General features: G+C 43.5%; 1 protein-coding gene across 5 annotated transcripts in view; it reads right to left on the bottom strand.

Annotated features, from left to right (window-relative positions):
- NETO1 (neuropilin and tolloid like 1) overlaps window positions 1–15,779 on the bottom strand; it is a 125,207-nt gene extending 109,428 nt beyond the window's left edge. For all 5 annotated transcript variants that reach the window (XR_004278128.1, XM_032310844.1, XM_032310841.1 and 2 more), the window contains exons 1-4: window positions 15,289–15,779; window positions 13,277–13,330; window positions 12,906–13,043; window positions 6,515–6,763 (exon numbers count right to left, since the gene is read on the bottom strand). Coding sequence is in view for 4 of the 5 variants with exons in the window: in XM_032310844.1 (XP_032166735.1) it covers window positions 6,515–6,763; window positions 12,906–13,043; window positions 13,277–13,330; window positions 15,289–15,316 (469 nt within the window). In the remaining variant the exon portion in view is untranslated. The remainder of the gene's footprint in view (window positions 1–6,514; window positions 6,764–12,905; window positions 13,044–13,276; window positions 13,331–15,288) is intronic.
- Between the last annotated feature and the right edge of the window lie 2,515 nt (window positions 15,780–18,294).

Below are 18,294 nucleotides of genomic sequence, written 5' to 3'. Positions count from 1 at the left end.
CCTCATGCACTGTTGGTAGGAATATAAATTGATGGAGTCACTGTGGAAAACAGGATGGAAGTTCCTTAAAAAATTAAAAATAAAGCTATCATATGATCTAGCAATTCCGCTCTGGGTATTTATTCAAAGAAACAAGCCACTAATTTGAAAACAGATGCACCTCTATGTTCATTGCAGCCTTGTCTACAAAAGCCAAGATATGGAAACAACCTAAGTGTCCATCAGTGAATAATGGATGAAGATGATATATACATGCGTCTACGTATATGTGTGTATATATATCATATGTAATACAAAGGGCTAATTCACATGCACACACACAATGGAATTCTACTCAGCTATAGAAAGAATGAAATCTTACCATTTGTGACAATATGGATGGCTCCTAAGGGCACTATGCTATGTGAAGCAAATCAGCCTTAGGAAGACAAGCGTTGTATGATTTCACGTATGTGTGGAGTCCAAAAAACAAAACAATGGAACAAACAAAATAAAACCCAAGTCATAGATGAAGAACAGTTTAGTGGTAGCCAGATCAAGGGAACTGGGGGGCAGGAGTGAAACTGGAGAAGCGGATCAAGAGGTACAAACTTCCAGTTATTAAAAAATCAGTCATGGGGGTGTAATGTATGGCATGGTGACTCCAGTTAATGTACTGCATATTATTTATAACTTTATATGGTGATGGGGAAACTAGACTCATTGTAAACATTTTCCAGTGTATACAAATATCAAATCATTATGTTGTAGATCTGAAACCAATGCAATGTTGTTGTACCTCAATTATATTTAAAAAAAAAAAAAGAGGAAATGTGATGTTATTTCATACATTTTCTATCTGACAGCCTTTGCTGGGCTGAAGTTAGACCATTTGGGGTCTACATGCAAAGATAATAGAAAGGCAACACAATGCTATCTGATCTAAAGTCATTCAATTTTTTATTTATATGTGAAAAACAAAGTAAACAAAGTCCTTTCAATTTTAGCTTTTAAAACCCTTTACTCTTTCATTTTTTAGAGTAAAGTTCAAATTAAATTTTAGTTGTTAAAAAATGATACAGGTAAATAGATGTATGCATTTTTTTTTATCTTTCCTACCAGAGCAGGTATCACAACTCTGATTATGAAGAGAAGCAAGTGTAGGAACTTTTGATAGGGTGAATACTCGCACATGCATTCACATTTCAAATACAAAGAAGAAAAGAACTGTGTGGGATAATTAAAATAGCTTCGAGTCCACGACAGTATTTTACCTAAATAATACATTTCATTCAATATGCATAGAAATCTTTTTAAAACACTCGATTTAAATCACATGTGGTGTATCATTTCCATTGCCTTTGATGTCAATCAGCTTGGAGTCTAAGAGGAAGCTAAGAATTGGGCAGAAGGTTCCTGAAACACTTTGAGCTCTCAGATGAAAGGTGCTGTTTAAGTACAAAGTATCATAATAATCTCAATATATTTAACAACGCCACTCACATGCATGGGGACACCTGACTCTGCCTCACCTGTTTGGTATTTTGAGGCACAACCCTTAAGTTGAATTTCTCTAATAGTGTATATATAACATTGTTTCATAAAACTAATTCAGAAAAAGAAATCATCGAAAAAGGAAGATCATAAACATTATATGTGGGTGATAAGCAGAAAATGCCTCTACTAGGAAAAAAAGCACAAGGCTCACAAAAGAGACTTGTTCCTAAAGAGACTGAAAGGATTACTTTCCCCAAGAGTAGAGCATCCTAGATGTTTGTCTTCCTTAATATTGAATAAAGCCCCTTGTAATGCCACTGGACTAGGGGCACAGCAGATGTTACATGTTTTCTCCTTCATTTATATTTTCCAGTGGTAAAGAAAATTGAGGCATATAGGGATCTGGCTGTAGGGGAGAATTATTTTCAATTTGAAAAGCATTCTCAGTTTGAGTAAAAAATAAAATGTGGATTGTAGACAAATGGTATTCTTCTGCTCCAAAATTTGTTTAAAGATTACTGACTAAAGTATTTCTCTTTTTTGATTTTTTTAATCTTAAGGACTTCTATTTACATAAGTCATACCAAAAATGTAGTATCCTTTTCAAAAATGAAAGTATTACTGATAATGCTAATACCTTGTCACCATGTCCCCATCTGGGTCCCTTCAATTCCTCCTCATTCTCCACCAACCCCTACCTAGCTAGGGCAACTGTTGTTCATTTTTCTGCTATATATTTGATTTAAATCTTTCCTTCTTTTTGTTTACATTGTTTATTTTTATTATTTCGAGTTAGCCTATTTTCTTTTATTTTTTGTTTATTTTTTATTGTGTTATCTTAATTGCCATACAATACATCATTGGTTTTTGATGCAGTGTTCCAAGATTCATCATTTACATATAACACCCAGTGCTCCATGCAGTACGTGCCCTCACTTTTTTTAGTATAAAAAACGGTTGTGGGGGTGCTGGGTGGCTCAGTGGGTTAAAGCCTCTGTCTTCGGCTCAGGTCATGGTCTCAATGTCCTAGGATCGAGCCCCGCATCAGGCTCTCTGCTCAGCAGGGAGCCTGCTTCCCCCTCTCTCTCTGCCTGCCTTTCTGCCTACTTGTGATCTCTGTCTGTCAAATAAATAAATAAAATCTTGAAAAAAAGAGATAAAAAAAAGTCCTATGAAGATGAGAAAACAGTATCATTTTACTACAATGAGCACTTTCTTATGTTTTCTCGTTAACTGTGGGCTCCCAAATTGTCCATCAGGTAACGTTTAACATTTTCGGTGATTCTGAATTCATCCCTCTTCTCTGAAGCGGGAGCACATTGTTGAGGAGCGCTCACAACACAACTGTGTTTACAAAGAAAGAAGAGAGGTTCCCTTACAGATCACCCTGGGGCCTCCCACCAGGCCTCTGGGTCCCCTGGTCCCTCTTCAGACCCCACCCTTGTCCTTTGCTTCTGCAGATTCCAAGGCAAGACCCCGCCAACCGCTGAGTCCTGCTCAACCTCACAATTCTTACACGTGCCTGACTACAGCCCTGGGTGATTCACTGGCGCACTGTGGGCCCAGGCACTGACACAGTGTGCAAAGATAAGCAGAATCCGTGAAATAAAAAGTGAGGACCAGTCCAGTGTGACAGGAGAGAAAGGAGCTACCCCTTTAAGAGTGCTTCCATGGCGTCTTTTCTGGCTCTGCTCTCCTATCCTGCACGTCCACACAGGACCTCCAGTTCGCTAGCTCCCACTCACCATCGCCCCGGAACGCAGGTGCCCAGAATGAAAAGGCTGTTTTTTAAAGTTGTGTAGGAAGAAAAGCCAAAGAGACTCAGGTATTAAGAAATAGAAACAAATTTTGAGACAAGAGTTGACCCGAATTAGTGTCCCGGTCAGGCAGGATGAAAGCAGAGAACAGGACAGAGGAATTGACCCACAGCAGTCTGAGACATAAGAGCACCCTTGAAAAACTGGTCCAGTGCCACAGAGATGGACCATCACGAAACTTAGCCGTGTGCTAGTCAACAGGCATTCATGTAATTAAGCTTTAATATTTAGATTGCACACCCACCATGAATCTCATTATAAACCGGATACCCATGCACGTATGTTTCCTTACAAGGAAAGCTGAGCCGTGTGATTCCAAGAATTCTTACTGAAAGTGCCTGTGGGTTTACATGTGTGTATATATGTGTGCATGTTTGTGTGTATTGATGCATACAAGTCTATAAGCATATTCAGTCTTTTTGGCTTGGTTGATGTCATGCATTCTTAAAAGTGGGTATGTTCTCAGTATGCTGACTTCAAGTTTCTGAGACTATCAGGGAAGATCCAGGTTTCAGACTGGAGGAAGCTCACAAATATAGTAAAGACCAACTGGCCTTCCCACTGTTGTCTCTGCTTTGAGATATTTTATGGCTTCCAACACGAATAACTACAACCCCACACAGAGGCCTGGACCCATTCAAACAAACAGGGAACAGGGAAAAGTGACATCTTACAGGCACCCGTTTTGCACATCTGCCACCTAAATCAGAGCGAGAGCGGTTGTAATTTAAAGTCTCTGAGACACTTGTTCTCCCAATAAACTACAACAAGGCCCCTCTGTTCTTAAAGAACACGTGATCAAATTAATAAAAATAATAGCAACCAAGAGCTGAGATCTCATATGAAGTGAAAAATCCATAGACAGGCATTGGTTGGCAAACACGCAATCTTCAAACACTCCAATGTGGTGGTCAATACCATCCTTATTTTATAAATTAAAATATGAGGCATAGAACATTAAGGATCATGTCTACACTTTACAGCAATCAAGAAATAAGAGAGCCAGTGTTGAGGCCAGATGTATTCCAAAACTAGTGTTCTTCAGAACCACGGTGGGGTCTAGCTCTGGAAGTGACCTGGTGGGCAGGGGGCATCCCCCTCCAACGTGGGGTCCACTCGGACCACACCTAGTGACAGCATCTGGTGACAGCAACAGTGACTCGTAATTTAAATCATGAAGTTGACTTCACGAACTCTACCTTTTCAATTTCCCCAAATCACCACCTGAAGCACACTCCCATATCAAAATTAAGCCCAAATTAAACTGAAGCCTGCCTGACTCCCTATTCCCTAAATGCTGTCTGAATTATTACTAATCCCTGCCCCCTTCCTCTTTCATTAACTAATTGGCTTCCTCAGTCCTGCCTCTTTATGAAATGAGCTGTAGATGATTGTGCCACTCAGGCAATGGCCTTGAGCCATGGAACATCAATGTCCGCAGTCATGGAAGTTTTACAAGTCTCTCCCTTATGGTCGTCCTCTTCCTCTGTACGCCGAGCCTACACCTCCCCGCGCCCTTACTTTACTCTAGTTTATCTAAATGGAAACAGGAGCCTCACTCAGTCCATAACTCATCCTCAGTTTCATGCCATCATCTCCTCACGTTTCCTTCTGATTCAGTAGTTCCTGGCAATAAGATCTCCTTTCATATACAGAGAGAGTAAAGTGACTCGAAAGAAACGAGGCGCAAAGAACAGGGACCAGAGTGGCTTTTTCAAACCTTGAGAGACCACACTGAGCTCCAACATTTATGTTCTCTCTGGCAGAGCTAGAAACGTGGACAGCAAGGCTTATGTGGGTAAAATTGACCCTACAACTTTATGCAACCTCAATTTTAAATCCTAGACATTATCCCCATGATTTCCAATCTCAGGGCGAAGACATAATTTATAAAGGTCTAGAACTATCTTTAGGTCATGGTTATACTCGAAATTATCAGTCAAGAAAAAAAAAAAAACACATTTCCATGTATAACTCTAGCAACTAATAAAGTAATCTCAATGCTTGCAGTTTTTCAGAATACATCATGTTAGTTTAATCACAAATATGAAATAACCATGCCTTCTGCAAAAAATCCAATATTAACAAAACATAATTAAAATCACAATACCTCTTAGTGATACTGTGAAAACATTCCTAATGTTTAAGGTTAATACATATGATAAATTAATATGTGACTTATTTAATGTAAACCATGATATTGTAACCAAAGTCCTCATTAATCTTATATTATTATTTTTTTTAATTTCAGTGCTTGAACTGAGCAGCTACGCCCTGCTCTTACATTACCTCCATAACATGTAATAGAAACTTCAACAAATTTTACATATCCTACAATTTCATCTCCTGTCTTTAATTATAACCTTAGTAAAGCAATATATACAGACTGGAAAAATATGTAATTACGTATAAATAACATGGTTTATGTAAAGTTGAGTCATCTTTCCATTAAAAAAAATGACTTCACTTCATCAAATTTCAAATCGCTTCAGCCTGATGTTGCAATTTAAAAATGTGATAACCAATTTTTATTGCAACAAACGGCAACTCATCATCAAGTGAGCCAGTCGACATCATAGACCCTTTTTTTAATATTAGCAAGTTAAAAGGAAAATTGACATAGAAAGCATAATTGTGTAATGACAAATAATGTCTGTAGACTTTGCAAATGAATATTTGGCTGCTATGGGTCTCAGTTTTGCTTTCATCAGAACTCTCAGGAATTTGCATTTCTAAAAAGGAATTAGACTGCTTTATAGTAAGATCCAGTTTGCTTTAAAAATCATAATTTCCAGAACAAAAGAATATTTTATTCAAGTTCTCCAAAGATCATTTTGATGGATACATTTTAGAATACTACAATTGCCTTTTCAAGTTTATAGGGATTCAATGTATACTTTAATTAGTTTCTTTATTACAGACCGCCTCTCAAATTACACATTTCAGCATAATGGAAGTCCATTTAATTAACTGTACTCCTGATGATCATGAAGACCCCTGAGTCATTACACTCACCTCTAGTGGAGGCTAAATTTTAAGGAAAATTTATTTTGCTTTCAGAATTTATGAAATGAAAAGAGAAAGCACTATAGATATGTTTTTAAATAGAGCTAGACACTTACTTGAGAAAATAATAACTTGTCTTAGAAAAGTTCTTCTACTATGACAACAGACAACTAAGGGAGAAAAAACATAGGAAAATAAACCAAACCCTCACTTACCAGGTGTGAAATTGTATCGAGCTGAAAATCCCATAGATTCCAGCTCTCCATCAGCAAAAAATTTAATCCATAGAAATCTTCCACTGGATTTTATTACAGGTGGATTTTGTTGTCCACAAAAGCGTCCAATTATTGGAGAAAATCCAAAAGGTCCATCCCGAACTTCAATGTGATCAAATTTGCACTCCCAAGACGGTTCAATAGAGTACTTTTCATCAAAGTAGAGTTCAATGCACTGTCTTGGGGCAGCTGAAAAAAAGGAAAGACTATGTCTAGAAGGCCGTTTTTCAATCTTTAGGTAGATATTTGTAATTCTACTTCAGGTTGTACCTGTACATCTATCAAACTTTGAGTATGACGTGTGTAGAAGAGCAAAGCAAGTCTGTAATACAGAGCATTCTAACATTTCCACAAGAATGTCTCGGGGATGCTCCTTAAAACTGGTGATGTTGCACAGAAGATTATTCAGATATAAAATGACTGTTTCAATGTCTAACACAGACCTCATAAATCACAGAATTTTTTGTGGAAGACCACTAAAGTCAGGTTTAGAAAGTAGAAAGACATCTTTCTGTCACTTTGCTCATATCTTCATATCTTCTTAGGTGTCCAGTTTTAAGATCAAAAGCCACTTACGAGTTGTTAAGCATAGAGTTACCCAAACATCCGAAGACTCCCAGTCAGATGTCTTGATTAGACCCAAGTGCATATACAAGGGTATTAAGAAGAATTTTTCTAGTCCACAAATCTCACCACGTCACCCTCAGGTTTAAACTTAGCAACTCTCAATCAGCTACAGAAAAGTGATCAATGCACTTGACACTGCAGGGCCCTTGAGGGTCTCCTACTACTCAGACTTCCAGGGTCTACCTACTCCAAACACAGCCTAAGTTCTGGCCACTGCAGAAACACTGTTTTCTAATGCAACGTGCTCTTCTGGGCTCTCATGTATTTTACACTTTCTGGAGTATCTACCTCCAATTTGCTGACTCCTGTTTATGCAGGAAAACCTTGTTTACAAGAACCACCCGTCTGAATCTACTCACTAAGGAAAAATGTATTCACCTTCTTAATTCAGCACTCAGCATAGTACTTGTCGTTGAGTATTTCTCAAAAAAAAAAAGAAAAAAGAAAGAAAAAAGTCTCTGTTGGGTGAATAGTAAATGAGGTTATCATAAATGTGTTTTAGAGCTCTGTACAGCATCAGGAAGAGCCTCAGAGGGCTCGCAGCTCTACAGACCTCCACATTGGATGCACTTATTAGCGTCCTGCCATTTCTCCCTTGTCCTGTCCAAAACAGCTCAAAATCCTGGCACTCCAGACTGGTATTCAGCCAGGATACCCCAGAATAGCCATAACAGTTGTCGAAATATCTGTACACATTTATCCTAGTTAGTAAACAGCTGTTGCCTTGAGTCCTTTGAGTGCTCTCCTGCCGTGTGGCCCTCCTCAGGGACCAACACCCTCCAGAAACTTATAAGTTATGACCTGGTACAGCACGACCTGCTCCCCATGTGGTCAGTAATCATTCTGAATGACTGCTGTCCACACCACACCAGTTCTTAAATGTGTATTGAATATCACCCTTGATGGCTTTAAAACAAAAGCCTTGCATGCCTGGATGTCAAAATTTTAGAGGGAATTGAGATACATGATGAATTGGAAATTATAGATATACAGAATAATCAAAGCTCATTTGGTTTAAGGTCAATGCATGTGACAAGACTATTTTAGGGAATATTTTTAATCTCTAAAAATGTTTGTAACTCTTTGGACATTGTAAAAGAAACATTCATTACTCTTCAAGAAAAACCAGGGATAGTTTTACCTACCACTATGGTATATTCACAAAGGTCAACAACTGTAGTATTACCATATTAATAGATTTGATGAAGTTACAATTTTAAAAAATATCTGTAAATTGGAAAGTATCCTAAGAAATTACCTGGAAAACCATGTGTTTTTTTTGTTTGTTTGTTTGTTTTTGTTTTTGTTTTTTTCCCCTTGAGATTATTTGTCCAGCAACAAAAAGGCAAAGGCCCAAGAAACTGGACCTACTGATGTAGTAGAATTCAGTATACCATTTGTATGCATTAGCATCTTATAGCCTGTGTCTGTTTATCTGCTCATCGGCAAGCCAGTATGATAAGTTTTATAAGGAAATAAGCTACTGGAGAATGTAGGATATTTCTTTCAGTTATAAATAACGTATGCCTAGGGATCAATAAAGCATTGAGAACAACTGTGCTAATTTACTTAAAACTCTAGGAAGCAGCATCCATCCATCTAGTTCTCCCTATTAGGAAAGGCACGACCATCAAACGTGAACTCATGTACGCAAACCTTCATTTTCACTGTTGCTTAAGTGAATGAACAAACAAAACAAAGAGAATGCTTCACTGCTGCCCAGCACGGATGAACAAACCTCCCAATGTTCCTTTACAACACAAACTATCACCATGGCCTTGGGCAGGCCACACTTATGGACAGCTCATCTTCTTGTGGTCAGCATGTTGAAGTTAACGACACACACTCACATACAGAATTCCACTAACTGAATTTTCAAAGGCAATAAAATAGGGTTTTATAAGTGAACATGCCATGTGGTTGTTGTAATTCAAAACAGGTGATTATAGTACCTGGACGGCATTGGAAGCTCTAAAGGTTCAGCTCCTTACACTTAACGTTTTCCTTCCCTTCGAATCTCTCAATTCCCAGCTGCCTTTCACACTTTCTCTAAGTCATCTGGTATCTGATTCTAACGTTCCTTTATGAGAGGTCTTACCCTCCTAACCTGTCCATGGGTACACTGAAGACCTGAGTACTTTCACCTGAAAACTGCACATAGATACAGAACATTGCCCCCTCTTCGAAGGAGTTTTAGGACAACCTGAAACCATGAAAGGGATCTCCCTTTCTGTGACCTCCACTGTTCATCAGAACCTGTCCTACCTCAAGAAACGTGACCAATGATTTAGACCATTCTTAGATTTTACATTCACCTTTTTCTACAGAAGAGGCTACTCTTTTCAGAATTAAACATGACAATTTGCACCCCTGAAAGCAGAAAAGACGAAAAGACAAAGAAAGTGACTGCCTTCCTACAGTGGGTCCATCAACACCCACCCCCCACACCTCCCCCCGCAGTGAGTCAGTTCCCACCTCCACTGGGGCAATGAGTGCACACGTCCTAAAGTTACCATCAGCTTCTCAGTGGCCTCATGCAATAGACGTGTCTGCTGTTACCTTACTTGTCTTTGCGGTAATAGTTGGCATTTTGGCTACTCCCTTCCTGCTGAAATGCCACCTCCAGTATGTGCTGGGGCATCTTTTACCTGATCTCTGGTCCACTCCTGTGGTTCGTCCTTCACAGGTCTGTTACCTTCTCCTTACTCTCCCATCCCTTACCGACTGTTTTGCAGAAACCCATTTTATGTCTTCTTTCCACTATTTCTAGACCAGAGTTCTGGGTACCACTGGCATCCCAATGGAGGTATATATTACAGTATAATGATGCCTGCAGCTCCATCAAAGACAAATTAAACCAGACTTCTTGGGGACAGACCCAGGGATCTGTATTTTTTGAAAGATTTATAAAATAGTGCTCCAAATACTCTCTCTGGATAATTTTATTCATACCAAGAGCCTCAACAACAATTCATATTTATAACCTATAAATATCTATTTTCAGCCCAGAGCTCTCCAGTGAGCTAAAGACTCACATATCCAATTTCTTTACACGACATCTCTATAAACACCAAAGCGGAATTCATTATTTTTCCTTTAAACCCTATTTCTCCACCCATATTCTTTACCTGGCATGGAAATTCCATCTATAGGGGGCGCCTGGGTGGCTCAGTGGGTTAAAGCCTCTGCCTTCCCTTCGAGTTGTGATCCCAGGGTCCTGGGATCGAGCCCCACGTGGGGGGTCTCTGCTCAGCGGGGAGCCTGCTTCCCCTCCTCTCTCTCTGCCTGCCTCTCTGCCTACTTGTGATCTCTGTCTGTCAAATACATAAATAAAATCTTAAAAAAAAAAAAAAAAGAAATTCCATCTATATGTCACCAAGAATCATGTCGGGATTTCCTATCTCTCCTGCCTACATCCAGGCACTCGTGACTCAGTTTCCTAAAGACCTCGTATCTCTCCCTCTGACCCACAGCCAATGTTATTAGTGTTGTTCAGGCTCTTACTATACTAGACCTTACTCGTAAGAGCTATGGCTTATGTGGTCCTTCACAATAGTCTCTGCTTACTACTTTTCCTTCCATCACCTCACCAAAATATCAGCTTATTATTTTTCCACTTAAATTATTTCAGTGGCACCCCATCGTCTATGATACCAAGTTCAAACTTTCACAGCTGGACCAGACGGAATACCAGTTCTCCTTTATCTGAGATGGTTGACCCCTTGAGCTTCCTTGCTTCTCCCTGTCCTCACACCATGCAGAAGCTACCCCTGGGTCCAGATCACACCATATCTTGAGCTTTTGCACAGGCCATTCTAAACAGAGAATTACCTCCCTGAAGTTTTTAAAAACTGAGTGAAAGCATCTCTTTCTTCTCGTAGGCTCCTCTCCTCTCTGCTCCAAACACTGCTAATTTGGGGGTTCCTTTAGACTGTTTACTGAATGGGGTGTAGTCCCCAGACCACATTTTAAGTTCCATAGGCAAGTACCATGGTTGTTTTATTAAAAGCTCTCTAAACTGTACCTAGAAGAGTGGCTATTCCTTAGTAATTGTTCAATAAATATTGGTCAAATAAATGTATGGAAGAAAACCATGGCTAGTACGAAGTATTTCAAAAAGAGTGCAGAAGTATGATTAATAGTAACAGGAAGTTCTACTGATGTCTCGACTTTATGTTTAGTCCTTGACATAACTAGGAATAAATGTAGATATGTGCATGATGTGAGAATAAAATGCTAGTGATGCTTTTCAATTCTAAATAACAATAAACATGGAAGCACAATTAATATACAAAGATCTGCTTCTGAATTAATTCTTCAAAAGAGAGAACTAATTGATTTTATTCTTTTTAATAGTTCTAAGTTTAAAAATACTGTTGCTTCAAAACACAAATCAGGTGAGTTTAAGCAAGACATTTAACCTCCCTATGTCTGTTCCCTTGTCATAAAATAAGGACAACGAAAAGTACCTACCACCTAGTTTAAATGTTTTAATATACGTTAAGTTCTTTGAATGTTTTATGCATATACATACAGATATATATATATAATAGATAGATAACATTAACTCGGTGAAGAGAACAACTAAGTTTAACCCAGAATTTCCATATTTCAATTTCTTTTTCTATCAATCACATGAGGAATAAAACTGCAGAGCTCAGATTTCTGTTTTCTCTTTTTATTATCAGAGCTTATGCTTTTTTTCCTCCTTCTTATAGTGCAGTATATCTTTGCTAAAAGTTCACCCTCAAACACAGAAAGGAGAGAAGTAATATCCTTAGCTTAAAAGTTATAGAAAGAAAAAAAGAATCATTGCTAAACAGGAATTCTTGAAATCAGTTAAACAGAAAGCCTTTTCCTTTCCAAGTTCTACCAAAATGAACATGCCCCTCATTTAGATATAAACACTGAGTATACACTGTCTTTTTCATCAAGATGGCCCAATCTGTCTATGTGTGTGAGGTAAGGAGAAGGGTTGCAGGTTTGGGGCTTTTAGGTATTAACACTTATAATATTGAAATCTTCATCAGTAGATGAAATGATCATTCATTTTAGAAAGCTGTTACTTAATCTAGTGTTGTCTACAAGGATAATGGAAATTGGAAACATTCAAAGGGAAATGAATCTCTTTCTCAGAACTATTTATCTTTTGAGTTAGGAAAGAAAATGATGAAAAGAAGCATCATAATTTGGAATTCTGACTTTGGCATTAAAGGATGATAATGCCACTTGTTAACATAAATTAAGGCAACTATCATTCAGACTATTTGGAAACATGATTATAGATTGATTTTTGACATTAATATCTATTTTTGTACTTTATATTATTAAAGAAAAATAACAAATGTATAGGCTTTTCTACTAACTGGTAACCAATAAAATACTAGTCTCTAAAATTGTTATACATTAGGTAATATTATCCCAACTATGTGTCCATTCCAATTAATTAAGAGTTCTAAATCAACTCTTAACTGCAAAATAAACTGCTTTTATTTGTCAGAATTTACTTACTCAAAACCCATTGCTAATAATTTCAGTAATTAGTTTGATCCCAAATTTTAGTTATTTGATTCACTAAGAGATATTTCTGTGTATGGTCTCCAAAACCAATTTTTTAATATATACGCATATTGTCTATCAAAATCGTAGTGATGACCAGGTTTGGCTTGGAGCTCTCTCCAGCCCTGGCTGTCTCACCCCTTACCTTCTATGATGTAGATGCACTCTCTGTCAGGAGGGTACTTGCTGGGGTAGTTGGGAGAGGTAAAGATACCTCCCTCTGCATGTTTTGTCCAAGTTCCACACTGCACTGACTTCTGAGTTTCTGAGGTGGCTTGCTTTTCTGTAAAAAATAAAAACAAGTACCATCATCCAATTTTCTATAAGACTAAAAATAGAGAGGACATTCTTATAATATCCATTAGTAAATTAATTTTGAAATGTCGTCTTAGTCAAAATCAATCAATTATACACACTATAAAATGTTCAGATATTCTGGGATATTAAGAATATGGGGAAAATAGGAAAATGTAAATAATTAGAGGTCTTCCACTGCATTTTCCCAAAGAAACACACCTGTTCCTTTCTTGGTTGCCCCAGACAAATGGAAGATGATTAAACTTGCTACAACTGAAACAGAAAAGAAAAATTAGAAAGAGATCATATTAATATACACTGAAATGATCACATTCTATAACAACATAAAGATAATATCAAAGCAGATTCACTGTATTATTGTTAACCATTCTGTTAACTCAGACGGTGCCAAAACTGGTTAAAAATGTACAAATCAGAAAAATGTAGAAATCCCTTCAGGAAGGAATGCAAGTTAAGGATGAATGATTCCCAAAAGCTGCAAATGTGAACCTCAAGACTTCAGAGGCAATGCTGTAATTTACTCAAGCACATTCCAGTAGGATTTCAGGATCTGTATTGTTTCCAACTGCCCACAGGGAATGGCTTTGCTAGCAAAGAAGAGGAAGAGTGAACCAAACTAAAGGCAGAAAAGGCAAACAGTGAGGAAGGGCTCTGTGACTGACCCCAAGGCACTGCCAGTGTTGACGTATTTGAGAAAATAAATACTAGGGCAGATCCTATGGTAGGTGGGGGAGGGGAACAGGAGATAAATGTGGATTGAGGGCATTAAGCAGTTTTACAAAAATGTTTCTTATGAAAAAGTACTACACCAACCAAGTAACCCCTGTCCTCACCACTTCCTAAGCTATGCAGTTAACTTCTCCTAACCTTAACCTTGACTTAATATTCAGTATTACCCAGAAATGAGCATTTTACTGAGCCAGTTTTTCAGTATCAAAAAAAGACCCCGATCTCTAACAAGAGTGAATATGCAAAGACCATTGCAACCCAAACTTCTGCTTGACTTTTGCACCTTGATTTACACACCATGTTTATAGAACCTGAAACTAGAAGAGTAATGAAACAATCTAGTCTTCATAATTACTGGTTTTTCCTCTTCTGCTTTATCTCTGATATTTATTTTGTTGCCTATTCCCTAAAAGCTCTAACTTCCATTGGGTATATAATCACATTTCCACTTAAAATTAACTTGGGAAAGGGAAGGTATAATTTGCGATGATTTCCTCAACCGAAGCTCAAGGCAGGAGCTTATAGATTTATGCTTTTAGGTTATTCCAGGATGAGAACGTGGGCTTTTATACTGGCATTTGAGAGAGTGTACCAGTTAAATTACTTCCTAATCCTGCCTGATCATTCGCTTAGATTAAAACATTAACTGTTGTCGTCTGTGTCTAAACAGAAAAAAGAAATCTTATTTTAATTTGCCGGGATTCTAGACACACACAAACACACAGGTGCACGGCCATCAATACCAGGACGTACTCGCGGGGTTGTCTTTACTCTGCTTTTCCTGTTTTGATGGAATCACACGGTGGAACAAGTACTATGACTAACACATCCACAAAGCCGGTCTTTTAACTGCGTGGCACAGGATTAACACTGGAATCCTAGCTTTTTAATGTGGAATTTCCACCGCACATTTTCTTACACTGCCTTTTACTTGATGACTTCTGAAGCCATTTTCCTCTCAACCGCATGCGCTCCCGCACACCCATAACGCAACACTAAAGGTCTTCGGGCCACAGAGTTGAGGTCGGCCCGCGCCCTCCCCACGAGCGTTGCGTTCAGGTGCGCCCTCAACTCCCTCCTGGAGGGAAAACAGGAGCCCGCGGAAGCCCCCGGAAAAGGGCCGTTCCCTGCAGCCCACAGACTGCCGGCCGCGCGCTCTCCTCCTTTCCACCTGCGCCCTCACCGGGCCCACTCCCCGGCGCTCCCGCACGTGCTCGCCTCCGCCCCCAGGACGTCCCTGCAGACGGAAAGGCTGCTGTCCCCCGCGGCTTCTGAGCCCCAGAGACCACGGACCGGGCGCCGCCCCCACGCCTCGACTGATTATGCTGCAGCCCAGAAAGTTTACAGGTGCCCGGAATCGCGGGGACTGCGGGGTCCGGCTGGAGCGCGGCGGCGAGGCTTTCCCCTGCGCGTTCGGCCACGAGGGAGGAGGGAGGGAGGAGGGACCGCAAGTGGACCCGCGCGGCGGGAAAGGTACTCACTGTGAAACAAACTGCGTCCATAGATCATGTCTGTTCGTTACACCAGAGGCTCCGATCTCCACTAATTCCATTTAGAGCCGGGAAGACTTCCAGTGGCGGGGAGAGCACGGAGTCGGGGGGTCAAATGTGCAAACCAAGAACCAAATGGAGGGGGAGAGAGCGCGGGGCAAGAGCGATCCGAGCCCACACAGCAGCAAGATCCGAATTCTGGCGTCCTCCGCCCCTGGCTCGCGCTCGCTCGCGCTCGCTTCCTCACCGCCGCGAAGCCAGCATCCCCACCATGACGCTCGCATCACACCCGGGCGCCGACCGCCACCATCAGCACCGCCGGCGGCAGCACCCTCCTTCTTTGCATCATCGCCGCCGCCGCAGCTGTCAGGAGGACGCGCGGGCAGTCTGCGCGCGGGCGGCGGCGGGCGCGGGGCGAGCCCCGGGGCGCCCGGACCGGGGCCGGGGCCGGGGCTGGCGGCGGGCGCGGCGAGGCGGGGGCCAGTCCAGACCGACGGCAGCGACGGGGCGGGCGGGCGGCGGCGGCGGCTGGGGCTCGCTCAGTCCCCAGTTTCGTACACCACGAGCAGCAGGTCGGAGCAGCCTCTCCGGGAGGATGTCCAGCCGCAGCCCTCCTCTCTCCAGCCCTTGGGGATCTTCCGCTGAGGCATTGAAGACAGGAGGAAGGGGTCCGTCATCGGCTCGCCGGGCTCCGCGCCACCTCTGCGATCTTGCGGAAAGACGAGCGGGTGGGTGGGCGTCTGGGAGGAGGGCGTGAGGGTGGCGGAGGGAAACGGGGGTGGCCTAGGGGGCGGGGAAGGGAGGGAGGGGGAAGGAGCAGGAAGATGGCAGAGTTACCAAGTGGGCGCCTGAGTCATAGCCGTGGGCTGCGCGACCCTCCAGGAAGCCCGGAGCCGGGGCGAAACCGGGCAGCGCGGCGCGGCCGGCGCCCCCGGGGCTGGTGCGCGGCGGATTGGGGCGGCGGCGGCGGCTGCAAGGACATCACACCCGCTCGGCTCCTGGGGGAGGGGGGAAGGGGGAGGGGGTGAGGACCAGGCTGGGATCCGTCACTCGGCCAGCCCGGGCTGAGGGGACCCGAAGGGAGCAGGCAAATCCGGAGCTGGACCCAGATGCCCGATACAAAGCGAGCAAGGGGGAGGGTCCATGGCGTGACAATTCCCTTCGGGGTTCAGTGTTCACTTCTCACGGGTTAGAGATTGCGGCTGATGTGTCTCCCACCCCTTACACTGCATCTGTCTGGAGGAAGCGGTTTGTCGCTCTCATCGGGGCTTGCGGGGGGAGGCTCGCCGTTGACTGCGCTCCGGGGCTGGGAGACGAGGCAGGGGCGCGCCGGAGGCAGAGGCAGCGGCAAAAGTTTCGCGGTTAATAGCCCGGCCTGATGCGGAGGTCGCCCCCCGCGAAGTGCTTCTGCGAACACTCTCTCATCCTCGCCCAGATATTTAAAAGCCCCCGGGCAAACACGGAACACCTCCGCCCCACCTCGACACGCGCCGACACGCGCGGGCGCGGCGCGTGGAACTCAGGAGGGGGCGGGGGGAGAGTTGCTGGGAAACGGCCCGGAAAAGCCCCGCTTGCACAATGCGAATACCCGATCGCGGAGGCAGAGTGAGCGGCGGGCCGCCCCGCGGAGGCCCGGAGCGCGCGGGGGTGAGGGGGAGTCCCTCCCCGGCCGCTGCAGCAGCGCCTCCTCCCCGCCGGCCCCGTCCCGCCCTCCCCGGCCGCTGCGGACCGCCCGCGCCACCACCGCCGCCGGCAGGACCTCGCCGCCACCCCGAAGCCCGCTACCCCCGGCCACCGCCTCAGTGGTCCTGGACCCCAGGGCTGCTCCCCCACCCCACTTCCCGAGCGCAGCCTGGGGCTCGGGTTGGGACGATGGCGGTGATTATTTGGGGGTAGGGAGGACTCCGGAGGCGGTCCGCGGAGAGGCGCGGTGCGGAGGCGCGGTGCGGCGACGCGGGGGACCACCTCCGAAGGCGGAGGAGAGAGGACAGGGCCGTGAGAGGGGACGATAAGCGTTAGTGCCGGGCTGCGGCCGCCGCCGGGCTCCGGGCCTGGCCTCCCCCTCGCGGCACCTGCTGCTGCGGCGCGGGGCGGCCCACGTGGGGACGTGCGTACGGGTGGCGGTGCTAGCGCGCTGCGCGCCTTCCCCTGGCACCGCGGCCGCGAGGGTGGAGGGCTCCTGCCCGCCACGTGACAAGAGGGACAGTAAGGCGACCCCCAAGGCCCGGGCGGGGGTATTCCCGAGTCCAAACACTACCTCCACGTCTCCTTCCACTGAGCTTTTGGTTTCTGGATTCGAGGCAGCTGCAAGTCCTCGAGGTGGGTAAAAGTGACCAGGTAGAAGGTAGAGAGGGGTGTGTGTGTGTGTGTGTGTGTGTGTGTGTGTGTTTACATCCATTTAATGAACGGGGCGGTGGGGGGAGTAGAGGGGCCGGAGGAAACCGAGAGCCAGAGGAACAGACAGACTGTGCACCGACAGAGAGCTAACTCCACCTGATGGGAGCCAGAGTGAGGAGCTAGGAGCGCAAGGAAATATCAAGGGATGGGTGGGTGGATGGAAATCCAGGAGAAGCGCCCCCAGAAAACCGGTGTATATCTGGCCAGGTTTGTACCTGTGAAAGGGTCAGGAGGAGAAATAAGCAGAAGGTCCCTTGGGAGTCGTAGGTCCCACACGTGATTCTTGTCCCAGCATGGGTGTTGGGAGTGGATGGGAGTGGAGTTGAGGAAGAAATGCCCCAATTGCAAAAAAGCAGGAGTGACCAGAGGGTGGTTAGCAGACCTTTAAAGTGGCTAGTAGATGTGTGAATAGGTGACAAAGACACAGGTCCCCAAGGTGGGAGGGATGGTCATCAAAAGATGTTCAACCCCAGTGTTGATTGTGGAATGTTGAAACTTTTAAAACTGGATGGTAATTATGTTTTACATCCCAGAAAATATGTCTTCTTTAGGAAAATGATAAAACCATTCAACAGTAACAATGTTAAAAAAATATCTTAG

Source organism: Mustela erminea, chromosome 13 (assembly GCF_009829155.1).
Source record: "Mustela erminea isolate mMusErm1 chromosome 13, mMusErm1.Pri, whole genome shotgun sequence".
Lineage (NCBI taxonomy): Eukaryota > Metazoa > Chordata > Mammalia > Carnivora > Mustelidae > Mustela > Mustela erminea.
This window is presented reverse-complemented; position numbering and strand designations above follow the sequence as displayed.